The sequence below is a fragment of the Colius striatus genome, chromosome 3 (genome assembly GCF_028858725.1).
Source record: "Colius striatus isolate bColStr4 chromosome 3, bColStr4.1.hap1, whole genome shotgun sequence".
NCBI classification, from domain to species: domain Eukaryota; kingdom Metazoa; phylum Chordata; class Aves; order Coliiformes; family Coliidae; genus Colius; species Colius striatus.
In genome coordinates, this window is record NC_084761.1 from 86,402,465 (window position 1) to 86,420,708 (window position 18,244).

At 38.7% G+C, this 18,244-nt stretch overlaps 1 protein-coding gene across 1 annotated transcript in view; it reads left to right on the forward strand.

Annotated features, from left to right (window-relative positions):
• The window catches only part of STK32B (serine/threonine kinase 32B), a 191,361-nt gene extending 176,576 nt beyond the window's left edge, over positions 1 to 14,785 (forward strand). Inside the window, exon 12 of the mRNA XM_061992970.1 lies at positions 13,655 to 14,785. Within this exon, the coding sequence (XP_061848954.1) occupies positions 13,655 to 13,793 (139 nt within the window). The 3' untranslated portion in view covers positions 13,794 to 14,785. The remainder of the gene's footprint in view (positions 1 to 13,654) is intronic.
• The last annotated feature ends 3,459 nt before the right edge of the window (positions 14,786 to 18,244 follow it).

Consider the following 18,244-nt stretch of genomic DNA (forward strand, 5'->3'; position numbering starts at 1 on the left):
TACAAAATTATTATTGCCTATCTTTCTGATTCTTTGTGCTTCTCTTGAATATATTCATAAATGATTTGGAGAGAGAGATGAATGATGAGGTGGCAAAATCCACTTATGATACCAGAGTCACCAAAACTAGATCTGACTGCAAAGAGATGTAGCAGATAATGATAATCGTGGTTCTGAGTTACAGGATCATAAGAATATGTCAGTGAAATTCAATATTGATAAGAACAAATATGTTAGAAAGAAAATAATCTAAACTTTAGCTTTAGGATAACGAATTACCTTCAGTTATGAAGGAAGGAGATTTTGAAAAGACTGTGGATAGCACAATGCTTAGTGGACAACTAAAAGGTGTTTATGTGCTCAAAACTGCAAAGTAAGCTGTAGAGAAATGAACGTTGGGATGTCACTGTGTATATACAGATACATATTCACACATCTACACCTGCATCTTCCATTCTGTGCTTCCTTATCTTAAAGCAGTTACAAAGGACTTAGGATATTTGCAAAAAAATATGACATGGTTCACATTGAAGGGTTTCATAGATTTTAACTAGTTTGAACTCAGAGAAGAGGCAACTGAAAAGACAGAAACTGGCAAAATAATAGTATGTTGTGAAGCTTACTGAGAAGATGACTGAACAATGATTATTCACTCTTTCTGGTAACTCAAGGTCATAAAGTTACCAGGCTACAGGTTTAAAAGAAAACAAACCATGCTCTTTTGTGCAATGCAGCACATTGCCAAATGGTCCACTGGACACTAAACACACAAAAACTTTCAGACATGGATTAGAGAAATTAATGAGAAAGAATCCACGGAGGTCTGTGAGATACAAGACCTCTGAAGCACCCATTGTCTTGGGAAGTCTGGAAATGTCAGAATTGAGGAAGATATGCCACAGCAGACGTTTGTCTCTGACATCTTTCCCATATCTCTCTCTTCTTCCTGGACTCAGATTTACTCACAAATTCCCTGCCGCCTCCACCACAGAAGTACAGGGGGACAGGGAAGGAGGATTGCAGTCAGTTCATCACGTCTCTGACACTGCTTCCTCTCAGAGAGGAACTACTCACACTCTTCCTCTGCTCCAGTGTGATCTCTCAAATGGGAGACAGTCCTTCACAGACTGCTCTAATGTATGTCCTTCCCACAGGTTACAGTTCTTCACAAACTACTCCAGTGTTGGTCACTTCCATGGGGTCACAATGTCTGACAGCAAATATGGTGTGCTGAGGGCTCATCTCTGTCCATGAGTAGACAGGTTTTGCCAGCATGGACTTCCCACGGAGCCACAGCCTCCTTCAGACATCCCCCCACTCCATCGTGGGGTCCTCCTCAGACTAGGAGTGGATCTCGCTCCCACGTGGCCTCCATGGACTGCAGGGGCACAGCTGCCTCACTATGGGCTGCTCCACAGGCTCAGGGGAATCTGCTCCAGTGCCTGGAGCACCTCCTCCACTCCTTTTGCACTGACTGGTGTCTGCAGAGTAGTTGCTCTCTCATATTCTTGCTGCTCTCTCTGGCTGCATTTGCTGTTGTACAGCAACATTTATTTACACCTTCTTAAATTTGCTCTCCCAGAGGCATTACCACTGTTGCTGATGGGCTCAGCCTTGGCCAGCAGTGGGTCCACCAAGGAGTTGTCTGGCACTGGCTCTGTTGGACATGGGGGAAGCTTCTAGCAGCTTCTCACAGAAACCACCCCTGTAGTTCCTCCCATTATGAAAACTTTGCCATGCAAACCCCATATATCCAATATATCCAAACTCAATATGCTACACAAGTAGGTTGTCACAGCCAATATTTTCCTTATTCTCTTCTGAATCAGAATTCTCTTCTCAGAGAGGTTTGACAAGTAAAAGAGAAGCAGCAAGATGGGATTGAATGGCCACAGCTCTTTTTTCAAGCACTGCTTTGCTGTGGCAATCTGTCACACCAATTCATTGCCACAGAACTGCAGATATGTTCATCAGCATCACTGCTCAGGCAGCAGGCATTTCACAGGCATCATATTATCATTTCCTTTAAATTCTTAGTATTTTAGCAAAATCATGCTTCTTGTGATCTGCTCTCTGTTAACAGGCCTCTTCACTCCAGCTCCTCTGTAAAATTCTTCCTTCCCCCAGGTCCAGAGTCTCAGTGGGAAGGGCAGTTGCTGAGAATATGTTTCCTGTAAAGTACGTCTAACTCCAAATGCAGACAAAGAATTATCCTTCTGCTCATATATTTTATTTGAACTTGATCACTTTTCCTTGAAACTTCCACCAAAAGAGAAAAGGAAGAGAATAGTTCAAAGGCACTCCTGTGATCTATCTGCCTGCTGACAGCTAAACAGAAGAGTGAGCCTGCATCCTTCAGGATAAACACCAAAGGCAGGCTAGGAAATTAAGTTCTTCCTTGAGAATGAGTTTTGGCCCACACTGATGGGAAATTTCCTTATTCATGAGCAAGTGTCTGTAGTTTTTAAACTGGATTCTGCATAACTAGAAAGAGAATTTTCTCCCTGCGGTCTCATGAAGTCTAATAACCAATACATTATTGGGAAATGGTCATAGCTGCTGTCCTGTTCCTTCTACGTGTGGTTCTACAGATGTATCTAAACTAGTTCACATTTTAAAACGTGGCTGAACAAGACAGATATTGTTTAGGTTGCACATGGTCTTTGATGGATAATAACCCATTTCAAAGAGTCAGCTATTTTACTAGTCTAAGCATGGCTTTAATGTTACTATTAATCGGTTGGTTTAGACTCATTTTCTTAAATGGCTGCACATCGTTTGATATTTTCCTTTATTTGCTTCATGTGTTCAGTCTTATTTTGCTTTATCAATTACCAGGGTAAACCTGAGACCTCAAGACATTGCAGGTCAACATGCTACAGCATCCAGAGTAATTTGTCACTTGACTTCCACATACTAGTATTTCACATATCACTCATGCCGTATGTGCACCTGAACCCATTATGCCTGATTATAAATTGCTGGTTGATAGAAAATGACAGTCACAGGCCTTTACTGAGCATAATTACGCAGCATGAGCTATCAACCTGAATCATTTACCCATGGTGTAAGCATATTTCCCCAAGGATTTTTGGAAAGGGTGGGAGTAAAAGTCATGAGTGTCAGTGGTACAGGAAGACATCTGTGCTACATGGGGGTATTTCCTCAAAAATTTTCTTTTCACATTCAGCGGTAATAAAGCATAACTTTTAGTCTGTTCCCCAGTCATTTAAATTTAAATGTAGTTAAAACAGAGTTATTTGAATGATTGCATGGCAATCTACTGAGCTATCAAAACACATACGTCACAGTGTATTAGGAAAACAGACCTGAGATGATAACTGTTTCTATCAAAGCAGATAGTACCAAGAGTACATGTTTGGGGTCAAAGACAGACTGAGTTAAATATTGGTTAGACACAGAACAACTTCTACCCCAAAAAGAAATAAGCAAGATTTTCAAAGGTATCTGAAATAAACGGGAATTAAATGACAAAGTATTTTTGAAGACACAACCCAAGTCATGCAGAAAAGCCATTGCTGGCAGACCCAGAGACTGAATATGCTTCAGGCACATCTGCATGGATGAACAGGCATCTGCATCCCTGTGCTCCTCGGTGACTTCATTACCCAGCTCTTGGCACATGTATCATCATGTGCTACATTCTAGGCTGATGGGACTATTCAATTTCTGCACGCCTGAACGGTGTGGTTGTAAATTATCTCTAATCCAGAAGCAAATTGGCTCTGCTAAGCAGTGCAATGTGTGGTGAGTTTATACAGCTGCTAGACAGGAGAGACCTTGAATCTATGGTTCAGAGAGGAAAAGTATCTCTATTTTTCTAGAGATGCAAGAAGACTACATGCCTTTAAACTATTCAATTTAAAACTTATTTAGTTTAAGCTCCTTAAATCAATGAGGAGACACTTGTATCTCCCAAAGATGATCTACAACACCTATATTAGATAACTTAGATTGGAATTCATTAATCTATTGTAGTGCCTCTATTTATCTTGTAGAGAGAGTCTGAACTAATCTTTCAGTTGTCTACAGTCAGCTGGCATAAAATCTATCCCACAATTTTAGCCTCAGTTCGTTTCTGCAAAATTAATTTCCTAGCCACCGGTCCAACAGGCACAGGCCATCTGTGGTCTGCCTGCTCTGAGTGTCAGGTAATCAAAGGCATCTTGATAAAGCACCAAAAACCACTTGTGAGCCATCTGTATTTGAGCCCTGTGTATCTAGCCATGGGGGCAGGAGGCCAAGAGCAAGAAAGTTATAAGTGTGAACATTATTGAGGAAGAGCTAAAGACTCGTGATATCCAGTCTTATCGGTTTTTTGATGAGGTTACTGCTTGGACTCAGGTCTTACAAAATTGATGACACACTGTAGCATTGCGTTTGTTTAAAGCTGCTCTGCACATGTTGGTTCTTAACACAAACTCTAGATTGAGGGGAAATTATCTGAATTTACAGACACTAATTCTTAGTCTGCAGTTATGTGACTCAGCACTGATGTTGCTGCGTGCTCCAGTTGGTTCTTAAGTCTTATCTCAAGCTTCCTCTGGTGCAGAGCAAGACGATGCCTTCCTTGTTTACTTGAAAATGCTTAGCAAATTCTTACACTTTTCAGTGATTTCTACTTTTCTGAAAGGACTACTGAGATCACTCTGTGCACTAGTTAAAGAAAAACAAAGCCAACTGTTAACTCTGCCATAGTTACTGCTTCTCTGTTAGTTGCAAAGAGGAGTTTTTTAATAACTATATTATTAAAAGAGCTTTAATTATTTATATAAATAGATTAAATAATTAGATCTCCACAGTTGGAATTCTTTTGACTCCTTCATTTTTTAGGTGTTTAACCAGCCTTCTTCTATTTCTACTCCTTTATCTTATTCTGAAATTTTCACTTTCATTGGTTTTTTCTGACTGTTTTTTGAGAGCAGAACATAGGCAATCTTCCATACTGATCAGTTCTCAGCATGGTCTGTGGCATATTTTTTCTCAGACCAAAATCACTCTGAAGCCATTCCCTTCATGTTTCAGAGGTTAGCACAGATCAAAGGCTGCCTATTAGGCAGTTGGAACACAACTCTGGTCTGAAGATTATAGAGCTCACCCATATGAATGCGAGCCAATCCGTGACACTTGGCTTCCAGGTGTGAATCCCTATACCATTTTAACTTATGGTGCAAATGTAACCAATACCTAAAATGCAGAAATAACATTCTCATGCAGCACTGTATTTGCTCCCTATCAAGAAATTTGTCCTGGGTACCTGTGGGGAATGGGAAGTGGATGAATAGTTTGGCAGAGACTTTCACGTGATCAGGTAATTAAACCTTATGCAGGATTATTAAATCAATTGGTTCTGATATATTTCACTATGAAATTGAAGCACTTTTTTCTAAATTGGGGAATTTTACAGAATTTGGCCGGGGACTTACCTTAGTTCACATATCCTAACCATATACCTACTCCTCACCCTGCACCCTGGCTCCTTTGAGAAGCAAACCTGAGGGTAAGATGGGATCTGCAGCCCACAGCAACAGGAAGTGGACAATCCAGGAGCATCACTATTTGGGGAGTTGTTAGCATGTTTCCTTAAGATTTACACTGAGCAATGGTTACTATTTTCTTCTTTATGGATGAAAGTGTAAAATAAGCAAAGTTCAGGAACTTCTAATCAACTTACCAATACAGGAATTTTTGCTGCTTTCTGATACATTTGCCATTTTGTTTTAAAAAGTAAAAAACTCTTCTCAAATATGCAAATTCAGTTAAAAATAACCTGATCAGGATAGTTTGCACACTTCTTTCTAATTTATTTTACATTTTCACTAAAAGATGTTCGAATGAAAACCTGACAGATGAGAACTAGTAATGAGATTAATGGAGATATAAAAATAAGACTAACTCTGATTTATTTATAATTGTAAAATACTGTCAGCTTCGTCGATTTTTACAACAATAGAACACAACAAGAACCAATTTGTAAGAGAAATCTTTAAAAATGCAGATAGAAAATTATTAAGTGTCCATGTATCAAACTCCACTCTTATCTCCCTCAGTGGCAGACAGATGACAAGTCAAGCTGCTTATTGTCCCAGAAATCTTGCTTACTTATCAATATTTCTACAATCATTGCCTGCAATTGATGTTATAATGATGTCAGAAAAAATAATAGAAGAATTTTTCAAAGTGGAGTGAAAGATGCACATACATGTAACCCATTATTTTTTTGAATGACATGCACACTGCAGGACCTACATATTACTGAAAAAAAAATGCTCTGTATGTGCACTTTCATTGATGTGCATGAGCTCCTATAAAGCTTAAAGAAAGGATTTTTTTTCTGGCTAAAACATGAAAGATTATGGATGCCATGAACATTTTTACTCAGTGTCAACCCAAGGGAATAGAGTCTTTTTGGGGCTGCTGGCTGAGCTGATCCAGAAAATGATCTGGTATGATCAATATTGTTAGCTTTCACCTGTCTGCCACCTACTTACAACTGAACAATCATTATTTAGGTCAAAGAGGTAAACCAAACCATATGCCTTCTCATGATTATGTTTATACTTTCTATCACACTTCAGGTTACTAATACCAAGGGTTATGTTGGACTTTGAACTGACAGTGGGAATCCTTTTGAGTCTTCACAGTCCAAATCCTTCTGTTCTTTCTCAAAACAAATTTCTCTACATAAAACCCCTCCAACATGTGAGGAACACTGGCACATACTGTATGCTTTTTGTACAAGGAGGAAATAAGCAAGTCTTATTGCCACATTTAGATTCCAAAGTCCCATTATGTCTTTCTTTTTACATATTGTTGTGATTTCAACCCAGTCAGTAACAAAGAACCATACAGACACTCACTTCTCCCCCACTGTAGGACAGGAAAGAGAAAATGTAATGAAAGGCTTGTGAGTCAAGAAAGGGTAAGGGTATATCACTCACCAGTTATGATCATGGACAAAACAGAGTCAACTTGGGGAAAAAAACCATAACCAATTGAATTTATTGTCAATCCAATCAGAGCAGGATAATGAGAAACAAAACATATTTTTTAAAAACCTTATTTTTTTAAAACCTTCCCCCCTTCCCCTCTCTTTTTTCTGAAGTATAGCTTTGGTCTACCTCTGCTTTGGCCAGAGGTGGGTCCAACTTGGAAATGGGGATGCTGTGAGCAGCTTTTCACAGTAACCACATCTGTAGCCCTTTCCCTGCTACCAAAAAATCCCACTACATAAACCCAATACACACCTCTGGACTGGAAATAAAGGCCATGGGTGAGGACGTAGCCTGTGGAGCTCTAGAGTGCCACAGATTAAACAGTCTGTTTGGGCTGAGAGCTTCATCTTTGTTTTATGTGTAACTAAGCAGGGATTCCAGTTCTGATGAGTAATACAACCAGACACTGACCATCTCAATTTCTTTAAAAAGCAAACTCTAGACCATTTGGTTAAGCAGTGTTTAGTTATCAAGTGAGATGTATTGTGTGCAGACACAGGCAGTGGTGCGATGGTTAGTGTTAAAGCATCACCAGCTCGAGGAAGCAGTTGAGTTGATCATGTCTGATTCACTCACACTGGCATTTTTGTTTGTTTGTGTTTCTATACAAATTTTGATGCAATGTTATCACACTGAATAAAAACAAAAATTAAAAACAAATAGTAGGCAACAGCAGTGGTCTCCAAACTGACACCTTTCCTGCCCTCAGTGCCAAGATATCTCACACCAGCCTTGGCTGTCTACAGCTAGCTACAATCTTTGCTAGGCATTCTGGGTATTCTCAGCTGTGCAAGCATCCCTATGAGATACTACAGCAGGGGCCCTCTTACTTTGTGGAGTCACAGAATTACAGAATCTTAAGGGACCTCGAAAGATCATCTGTTCCAACTCCCTTTCCAGAGCAAGATCACCTAGAGTAGGTCACACAGGAACTTATCCAGATGGGTTTTGAATGTCTCCAGAGAAGGAGACTCCACAACCCATCTGGGCAGCCTGTTCTAGTGCTCCATCACCCTCACAGGGAAGAAGTTTTTCCTTGTGTTTCTTTGGAACCTCTTAATCTCCAGCTTGTACCCGTTGTCCCTTGTCCTGTCATTGGACATCAATGAGCCTGCCTCTACAGCATTATACTACTCTAAAAATGATTTTCAGTTTTCATGGAATTTTTACAGATCCAGAATATCCAGCAACTGTGGAGTCTTTTTCTCTGGAGGTTTTCAAAACCTGCCTGGACACATTCCTGTGTGACCTGATCTAGGTGGACCTGCTTTAACAAGGGGGCTGGACTAGATGATCTCTAAAGGTTCCTTCCAACCCCCACCATTCTGTGATTCTGTGTACTTCCACATTTCTATTTTACATGACCAGAATATACCAAAACAATGTCTGTCACTTTCTGTCTTCTTCTATCTCCTTTAAAAAATTTCATTGCTATATCTTCTCTGTTGAGAACAAAACATTTCAGTGTTGCATTTTGAAGGAATACTGTCTTCCAAAAGGTCTGTATTTATCAACTGATATTCTAAAAATATTGAATTCTGACATAAAGGCCTTTACTGTTTTCTGAAATCCTTGTAATTTCTGTATCTATGTGCCAGCAGACAAAATAGTGACATGCACAGAAACACATAGCTGAAATAGTTCTTTTCTGAGCACAGTTATTCCCCATGACAGATCGGTTATTTTTTTCTCCTTATTCAAACATGTTCAGAATAAGCCTTCTAGCAAGGCCATCTGGATAAGACATCAACATTACTTCTGTGTAGCTGCTAAATCATAGAATTGAGGTGAGTTTCCAGTCATTTAGGAAGCTGTACCCCACGATTCATTAATTTGAAAAGCTAGCACAGACATGCCTTGTCTATTCTGACCTCAGGCACTATCCTTTGTGAAGAATAACCAGTATAAATGTTACATAGATTTATGTACTCCCCAGGGCTTCTTTCAATGGATGCAAAAGTTTCTATTAATAGATTTTTTTTTTCTTCTACAATAAAGCTACAATTTCTAAAGCACATCTTATTATGCCTTAACTAAATGCAAAAGCATCTGGTTTTTTTTTTTCCTGGCAAATTTTTTGAAATATTGAAATGTTTGTAATATCAATAGGTCATCATAAAATGCTGTATCTCTTTCTTCCACATGCAGGACAACCAGGTTTGCAACACTGACAAATTCATTTGCAAATTTGCTGTGATAAAAACTTCCCTGCAGGACCTGGAGTCTCAGAGGAGGAGCTAGCTTGAATTCTCTTTCATTAGGAGATAGTGTTTCCTCTGTGGTTTCTTAGTGCATGCCCACTGTTCGAAACATTGCTCATTTCTGAGGCTTCGGTTTCACACTGACAGCCTGGCAAGATTGATGAGTGCATGAGCTATACAAAGGTGTTATCATGCACAGAGGTATCATTTGATCAAAGGAAATTAACAAGAATGACAGTCAATGTAACAGCCTCCATAGAGCTCTGAAACACAGCAACTACATTTTGTAAGCCTAATGCCTCTGCTGTGTATTGGTATAGGGTTTTTTTCACCAAGAAATTTTCCCCATCGTTTGAATGCCTTTCCATTGATCAATATCTGATTCAAGATCAGGCATTGGAAATCAATACTACAGGAAATCTACTATAATATTTGAGTATCAAGACAATAAGAATATTAAAAACCTTTCCAGAGATCACACAGACATTTTCTTTTTACCAGAAATACTGTTGAAGCCCAGGAATTGACTAAAGGCTCAGTTACCTTTCTTGATGCATTTCTGTAGTGGTTGGCACAACCTCGTTCTTTTTGCTGCTGGGGAGGAGGTTGCTCAATGCTCAGTGTTAGCACTATCAGTACTGCATGGATCAATGGTGAAAGGAAGGAAAACTCTACTTATCTCTTTGTTGGTTCAGCAGAACCACTCTTAATTCCCAGCATAACTGCTCTGAGACTACTTATGTATTTATACAGAATTGTCATGTAATAAGTTACAGACACTGTTCAAACTCACTGTCATCCTCTTTTCCCTGCAGGTTTTGCATTTTTTTTTTCATATGACTATCTACTAGAACTACTTTGTCATTCACAGCTGGCCATTTTACCATTTATTCTCAGTCAATAGTATTCAGCACAGGAACAACTACCTGGTTCAGATCCACAACAAAGTCCCCATCAAGCTATTCATTCTCCTTAGGCCTTTATCAAGTTATCACAGCCTGTAGCTGCATCAGGCAAGATGAGTCATTCACTGGAAAGCAGTTTCCTACAAATGATTTGTTTCACTAATGCCATTTTTAAACAGAACAGCCCAGACTACATTTATTTTGCCATGATTACAGGAACTACGTGAAGGTAGCTATGTTTTTGAAAAGCTGAGAACATCTGAGATGGAAAAGTGCTCCAGCTCTGGCACCAAGGAATCAAGAATGTACAAAAAAGAGATAAAATTCACTTCTGCAACTGTCCAGCATTTTAACTGAAGAGACTGCTTGTTCACACACAGCTGCTGTGGTGAGATTTGTTTAGGTCTCAACCTGAGCCTATCTGTCATTTGGAGTTATTGCCTTATTTTATTTTTGCTGAATCTGCAGTGTCATGGGAGGAGGCTTTAGTCTCTTAGCAAATCTGAAATTGACAGTTGTGTTGGCTCTGCAACTTTTCATCCTTTTTCATCGTACTTATGCTACTGAGCAGGCTAAAGACAAACTTTCAATATTCTTTTTTGTCTAGTGAACAAAGCTGTAAGCTTTTCCTTGGGTGTTCCCCAAGTTTGTTACTGGATTTGATCACGTTTGTGACTTGCATTCTGGCTTGCCACAGTTTCAGCAGTCTTTTTTGCTTCAGCATTATATTTTCCACGCTAGCTTTAAGCCAATCTACTCTCTTTACTTTTGTATTTTTATATATTCAATAAGGCATATATGCATAATTGCATATACAGTATAATTACATTTTGCTTGATTATATATGCCACCTTCTTTTCTTAATCATCACAGACAGCAGACTGTAATTCCCCATTTCATTCAGGCCCGTGAGGCACAGAGCAGTACTTAGAGACACAACGCTCTCAGCTTCCATCGTTCTCAGCAGCAGCTGCCTCAACATCTGACATGCAACTGCAAGCAAAGTCCCACGTTGCTCCTGCTCATAACATCCTTTGCCTAACAGCTGCAAGAACAAGCCTATAACATGCTCTGTCACCAGTTTATCCAGAAACGTCTACTGTAGGAATGGGTTTGATAAGAATGTAAGGTTTTATCACTATGGGCATGGCTTGAGTGTTCTTTCTGATTCTGTTTCTTAGCCATAATTTATCCAGCTCAGATGTATGACTAGAGATCCAAACCATGTGAGATTTTTGGACAAATGTAATTACCCCTCAGCTTCAACTCTCTACATTTTCTCTACTTGTCAAGAGAGAAGTTGAGGCCCAGAAAAGGGCTGTAATTTGTCCAAAACTTGGCAGAGGTAGAAACAGAATCAGCATCTTCTGATTCCTAGTCCAATTCCTCATCCCCTAGGGCATAAGTAGGTGTCAGCATACCCATAATAACCCCTTACAGTGAAGCCTTTAATGCCATTTTAATCACTGAATAAAATGGTTGACAAATTATTAAAGAGTTAAATAAGGTAAATTTTTACTACATCTTTAGGTTAACAACCTATTGCTTATTTTGGTAGTTTGTAAATACGGGTAGTGAATCTAGATACAGAAACAGTAAACATCTGAAAACAGAAAACAATCAAACATTGCTAAAACAATGTATTTCTTTAGCACTTTCAAACCCCCTATAATCAAATTATGATTCAGTAATAGACCTGAGGAGCAGGAACAACACCTTAGTCTCCTAAGGATCAGTAGCTCAGACCCTAAGGTGTTTCAAAACTTTGTCTCATTCAGTTACTCTCCTGGTAGCCACCTGGCTCTATTTTGAAGACCTTATTTAAAATAGATAAATAAATGAATGCCATTACATTTTCTATTTTCCATTCCTTGGTGCCAACACAGTTTCAACAATGTTACATGCTCCATTCAGCTGTGGAGAAATTACATATTACAATTTTCTTGGAGCCTTTGGGTGAAAATCCAGTCCTGATGCTTTGTGAACGTGCTTTTGAATAACCTGTTCTAAAGCTGTTTGACTGATAGTTTAACTGGAGATGGTGGAAAAATTCCTCATAAAGAAATGAGTATCCCTAAACTCTTTTGTCCTGCACATTGTTGAAGATAATTCATTGACTTTTCAGCTAGGGACTCATATTTCCTGTGCTACCATCTAATATCTCAGTCATCTATCAGCCTGCAGACTCATTGATAGCCATCATATTTCTGGTGCACTTGAAGAAATCACCATTAGGGTAAATGCTTTTAGCAATTTGTACCTCTAATATGGTTGAATTGGATTTTTTTTTTCTATCTGTCTTATAATTTCATATTTTGTGTGCTAGTGTTTATGCTCTTTTAAATTTAACCTACTTGGACAGTGTTTTCTTCATTTTTTACTTCAAATCCTTTCCTTTATTCCCCTGTTTAGCTATGATAAAATTTTCTTCTGCATCTTCAGTATAGTATCTCTATAGCCTTTATGACCTGGAACTATTCTATGCTTTGAAACTGACCCTTTACATTTAATTTTTGCATTTTTTTCCATTATTTAGTATTTTCTCTATGGTCAATGTTACTTGCAATTTTTTTGGAGTATATCACATATACCACTTTTATAATCACTGTTACCAAGAGTTTCTTCCATAGTATCTCTTGGTGCTGACTCTTGGTTTCTGTTTCAGGTGTGTATCAAGAACTGTTTCTCATTTGTAGGAAAAAAAAAACCCCAAACAAAAGAGTCAGAGAAAAGTTCTTCCAAAGAGTGGCCATTCCTGTTTTTATAAAAACACGTTAGTCTCTTCCTCCTACCTTTCCCATGATTTTTCCATTCTTTTTGAAAGTACTTACGTTGTGTCTGTGTTTGGAGGAAAACACTGAATATCACACTAATCACAGTAAAATAACAGAAGTTGATATGAGTATAGTACAGAAATGCTGAGAAACTTGATGGTAAAATGGTTGGTTGGGACTGCAGGGACTGCAATGGCTGTTGCTGTTCTCTGGGAAATTATGTCAAAACAAGATACCTTTGCACTCTTTAAAGAAAGTAGGATTTTGTTGTTTCTTAAAAGAATTTAATAGGCTTCAACATGTAATAGCAAGAGGAACACTGAATATGCTTTCATCTCATGGATTTTTTTCTTTTCTTTTTTTAATGATAGTTTTGTAGGAGATCAGAGAGGAGCAGCTGCTTGCTTCTTTTCTGTATCAAGTCAACAACTCTCACTAGCCTCAAGCTACCTGGAGGTTTTGTCAAGTTACAGTCTGTGCAGAGATGCTAAAGCCAGAGAAAGCACTCTCCTTTGCTGGCTACTTATAGTAAGCTTTAATGGGAGCAGGATTTGACCAAGACCAACTGCTCGTATTTAAGAGGAAGTGTTTAGAAGAAATGGCAGCTATAAAGCTCGAGGCATTAATAGAGATCTAATGGTGCAGGAATCTCTTTTGTAAGCAGGTGTGTGTGGTTATCCACAGGGCAGGCAGCAGCTGTCATTCTGATAAAGCTATTTGCACATGATGGCTGTATCAATGTCTTTAACCTTTGGCAGATTAAGAAGACAGCAGGACCAGAGTGGACAGACTTCCAGCATGGACAGCAGAGCACCCCTCCAGAGTCACGAGAAACTGGAAGACGGACGTAACAACAATTTACTGGGACATGGCTGCACAAGAGGCTGCAGCAGCTAGTGAGCTATGTTCCCACACAGGCTTCCACCCTGGCAGGGTGAGGAAAGGTCCTCTCTGTGCATGCCTTCATCTTCACCCCTCGGATCCTGGGACATCTGACTCCTCCAAGAGTAGGATCCCCAGCCAAGGACAAGCACACAGAGCACACTGGCTGAGACTTTCCACCCTGCTTTTGTTTTGACTCTGCTACCGGGAAAAAAATGACCATCAGCAGCAAAGTACAGTTTTATAAGTAAGTGTCACTTTCCTTTACAAAATCCTGGAAGAAAACTTGAAACAATTCATTAGGCAGCCTCTTACAGATTGCCATGTTTCTGGGTACTTGCAAGAGACAGCTTTACCTTGAAGGCTTTACATTACCCTCTATGTTAATGAAACCAGTTTTGTTTGGAGTTTTGTGAAACTGCTGGATGCAGCTGTTTCTGAGCACCTGCTGTTGGGTTTATAACAGATGTATAAGATGTAAATACTTGAATGTAGTGTCAAATAGGCCAAACACTGAATAATTTCATTTAAATACCTGAAACCCAATGGAAAAGTTGCAGCGTGACTGTATTCACATTGTTCTTTAACTTCATGCATTCTGCTTTGTAGTAAAAGTAGTAACAGGTGTGACCCTGGCCAAGTCAAAGTTTTGCTAGTGACTTTAGTGGATGCCAGAGTGCAGTAGTAGTGTATGATAATCATGACAAAGAAAGACCTGTTTGTTCATAACAGTAGGTTGACTGAACCAGAGTTGAAAGCAGGTTAGTAAGGAGAGCAAAATATTAACAGTTTGTTCAGATCCATAGTTAGCTATTGTAAAATGTGAAGAAGTTTCATATGTCTCTGTTTTCATGGATCTATTCAGGATGAGAAATGGAATGAAATGTACTTTATCTAAAGTATTGTTGACATGAAAGACTTTTTTCTAAACAGCAGCCACAATTCCAAACATTTATGGTGTTTTCCAACTTGTACATCCACATTTTGATAATAAATGCATGCTTGTTCTGTCCTATTGTGCTTTTATTTTTGAAGATTATAATCTGTAAGCAAATTTCATTTTAACTTTTTAAAATAAACAAGTTAGGCTTTTGGACATGAAAACATTTTATTTGTAATAATCTATTTTTACTGTATTATTTCCATTCTATCTTTTACAAAACGAAGTTCTTTGTAATTGAAGCTATTTTAAAGTTTAGTTTCACATGATATCTAATTTTTGTCACAATTTTTTCACAAAATACAGATTTTCATTGCTCTCTAAAATGATATAGTGTTACTATCAACAACAGAGCCATTTACAAATGTACTAAGGTAAAGATTTGACAATTGTGATGAACGTAGTATTGGTCTACTCATTCACTTTGAGCATAGACTGAAATAATGATAGGATCAAGCAAAGGAGCAGAGTTTCCTCTTATTTATTCCTCAGAATAAACTATTTCATACCCATCACTTCTTATAATGACTTTTTTTTCTTACTATTAGTTTAACTTGGGAAGAATCAAAGTGGATAAAATCTAATGTAATTTCTGGAAACACCTATTGTACTGTACTGCATCAAAATGCATTGTGATCTCAAATCTTGCTCTGGATCTTGATCCTGGAAAGAAATGAGAAGTTTTATTTACTATAGTAATGCTACAGAATTAATTGCAGTACTAGTAAGCAAATGCTTGCAGGATCCGTGATGTTTCAGGTAGTATGGATTAGAGCCATGGAGCTTTTGGAAGCAGGGCCAGCAATTTATTAAAATTTTCCATCTGAGATTTTCAAACTGGAAAAACATTTGGGGAAAAAAGCAATTGCACATTTTCTGTTTTTCTATTATTACAGTTATTTTGTGCAAGAAGAGTTTTTGTAGGTGATCTCATATAACAGCAACCACATAGGATGCAACTATACTAACACCTTAATTCAATCAGGGAACACATTTTTAAAGTTAGTGTCCCAACCTTGCAGCCCTGCTGCATTTTGGTTCATATTGTAGCACCCAAATCAGATTGGTTTTAGATGATACAAAACCAGGAGTCCAAGAGAGCACTTAATGTCCAAGAGAGCACTTAATGCCATCTTCCCAGTCTTGGGCCTGCAGACCACAGGGGCAGGTGAGAACAAATCTTACATGAAACTTCTCCAAATGTGCCTCGTGTGAGTGTCATGTCTGTATCACAAATGTTCTACTTTGCAGAGTCCTTTCTGTCAGGCTGCAGTGCCTGCTAGTGCACACACAGTCACCGAGAAGCCTGGCTTTATAGACTGAAAAGTTTACAGAATGAAAGATCTGCAGGCTTTAGAGTGGAAGAAAGTCACCAGCAATTGTATTAAAAATTGGAGGAGTTTCCTGCAGGTAGAATTTAATTACAAGCAGGATTCTAACAAACTTTTGCAGTCTGATCTGGTTGGCTGATGGGTGTCTTTACCAATGCTTTACTAAGCTGTTTTTGAGAGAAGTCTGGCTATTTTACAGATGGCATCTACTTAAATATGTTCACACAGAGCATTGTGCATGAATGCAAGCTTGCTCAGACACTTTAATTTCACGCTTGTTGACACACAATCATTTCTCAAACAACACTATTACTTGCAGAAAAAAAGAAATCATGGCACCAAACGGTTTTATCCATAGTTCACAGCACTTCCACTAACTGCAAGTTGGATCTTATGCTACATATCATTACCTTTGTCTACTCATTACACAGGTCAGAGAATACCCTCATCTGTAAAGTGGAGACCCAATACAGAATCACAGAATAGTTTGGATTTGAAAGCACATTTAAAGATTATCTGGTCCCACCCTTCTGCAATGATGCAGTGACATATTCAGCTAGATTGGATTGCTCAGAGACCATGACCAGCCTGACTTTGAATGTTTCCAGGGATGAGGCATCGACTATCTCTCTGGACAACTTGTACTCTTAGTTCATCTTTTCTTTTGACCACCATAGCTGTAATGTTCTGGCCTGTCATGGGAGGCCTTGATAATGGTGCAGAAGAAGAAGAGAGGTCATTCTGTATAGTATGTGCTTCGTGAGGACAGAATTAGTACTACAAGATAAGTCACATAGCATCGGAATAAGCCTGAGAATTGCTTGGTTGGGGCTTTTCTCACCTAGTTTTAGACATAAGAAAAATGTACACATCTGCAGCTGCGTTAGCCAGATCCAGGCTCAAAAATAAAGAGGAGGAGGGAAAAAAAGAGATGCTTTTATGACATGATGAACTTCTGTCTTGTTTTTCTCTTACAGCAGATGGTTCTCCCTATAGCTCTGCCTCCATGGAGTATAATGTCAGTGTACACAGCTCAGTTGTGGACATGCACATTGTGCGCTGACATTTAGTCAGATGAATCTTGTTTGTGATGGCACAGACAAGTTGCGGAGATGCAATCTAATCCTTATGAAAAAAAACTGGGACACTTCTGATCACTTCAACAGGAGTAAGAGCTGTTTAAACATTTTTTAAGCTTACATATAAAAGTGGTATTAGAGGGCTGAGAAATTGCTCAAAAGTAAATTTGCAGTGAATATTGTCTTCCTTTCCAGCAGAAATGAAAATAGCAAAGGCAACCTAACCATTACATAGAAAGTTTTTACAAAACAGTGAGATGGAAGGGGAAAAAAAAGGAAGGTAGTTGTAAAACCAAATGAAACTCCTTAGGACTCATTTATTCTATATAGCTTTATTACCTCACAAAAGCAGACAGAGATCTTAGCTCCTAAAATGTCATCTGGTTTCTCCAAGTCAGTTTAAAGGTAAAATATTTTTTCTCAATGCTGTTCCAGGGAAGAGGGAAGGAAATCTAACACAGCTGGAAAAGCAGTTTGCTGCTGAAACATTTTATTGCAATGCCACTTGCTCTGTGGTGTTACAGTTTTGATCACATATGCACATTCCCACGGCATCACTCCACATTAAACTCTGCCAGATTTACCTTCTGTTCAGTTTGCTCCTTCTACATTGTGTATTAAATATTGGCACCGTACTGTAAATGTTTAATTACCGACTGTTATAAAATACAAATGGATCTTCCCATCTGTAGTCTTGACAAAAACGATTAATGAAATGTTTCCAGAAGTTTTTCCTGTAGATTTGAGGGGTTGAGCAGGTTGATTATAGATCTTGGCACACTGTTCAAAATGACATTAAAGTACATACGAGAGGTAATACAGGGCACCAATCCTTCTATCTGTTCCATTTATCTAGAGGTTTTCTGCTCTCAGAAATATGCAGTCAGAATTACAAAATTGTTTTTGACAGATAAAACTAAACCTAAATATTGGTGTATTGGGATGTAGTGAGGAACTGCACTTGACTGAGTGAGACCCAAAGCACTTTTAACTGTTTTCCAGTTGGGTAGCCATGCCAGCATTTCTACTATGAAAAAAGCATCTGCCAACATAGGAGACACTTAGAGATTTTGGACAGGTACATTTACAGTTTTGGTGAGAGCTGGAAAGTTAGGA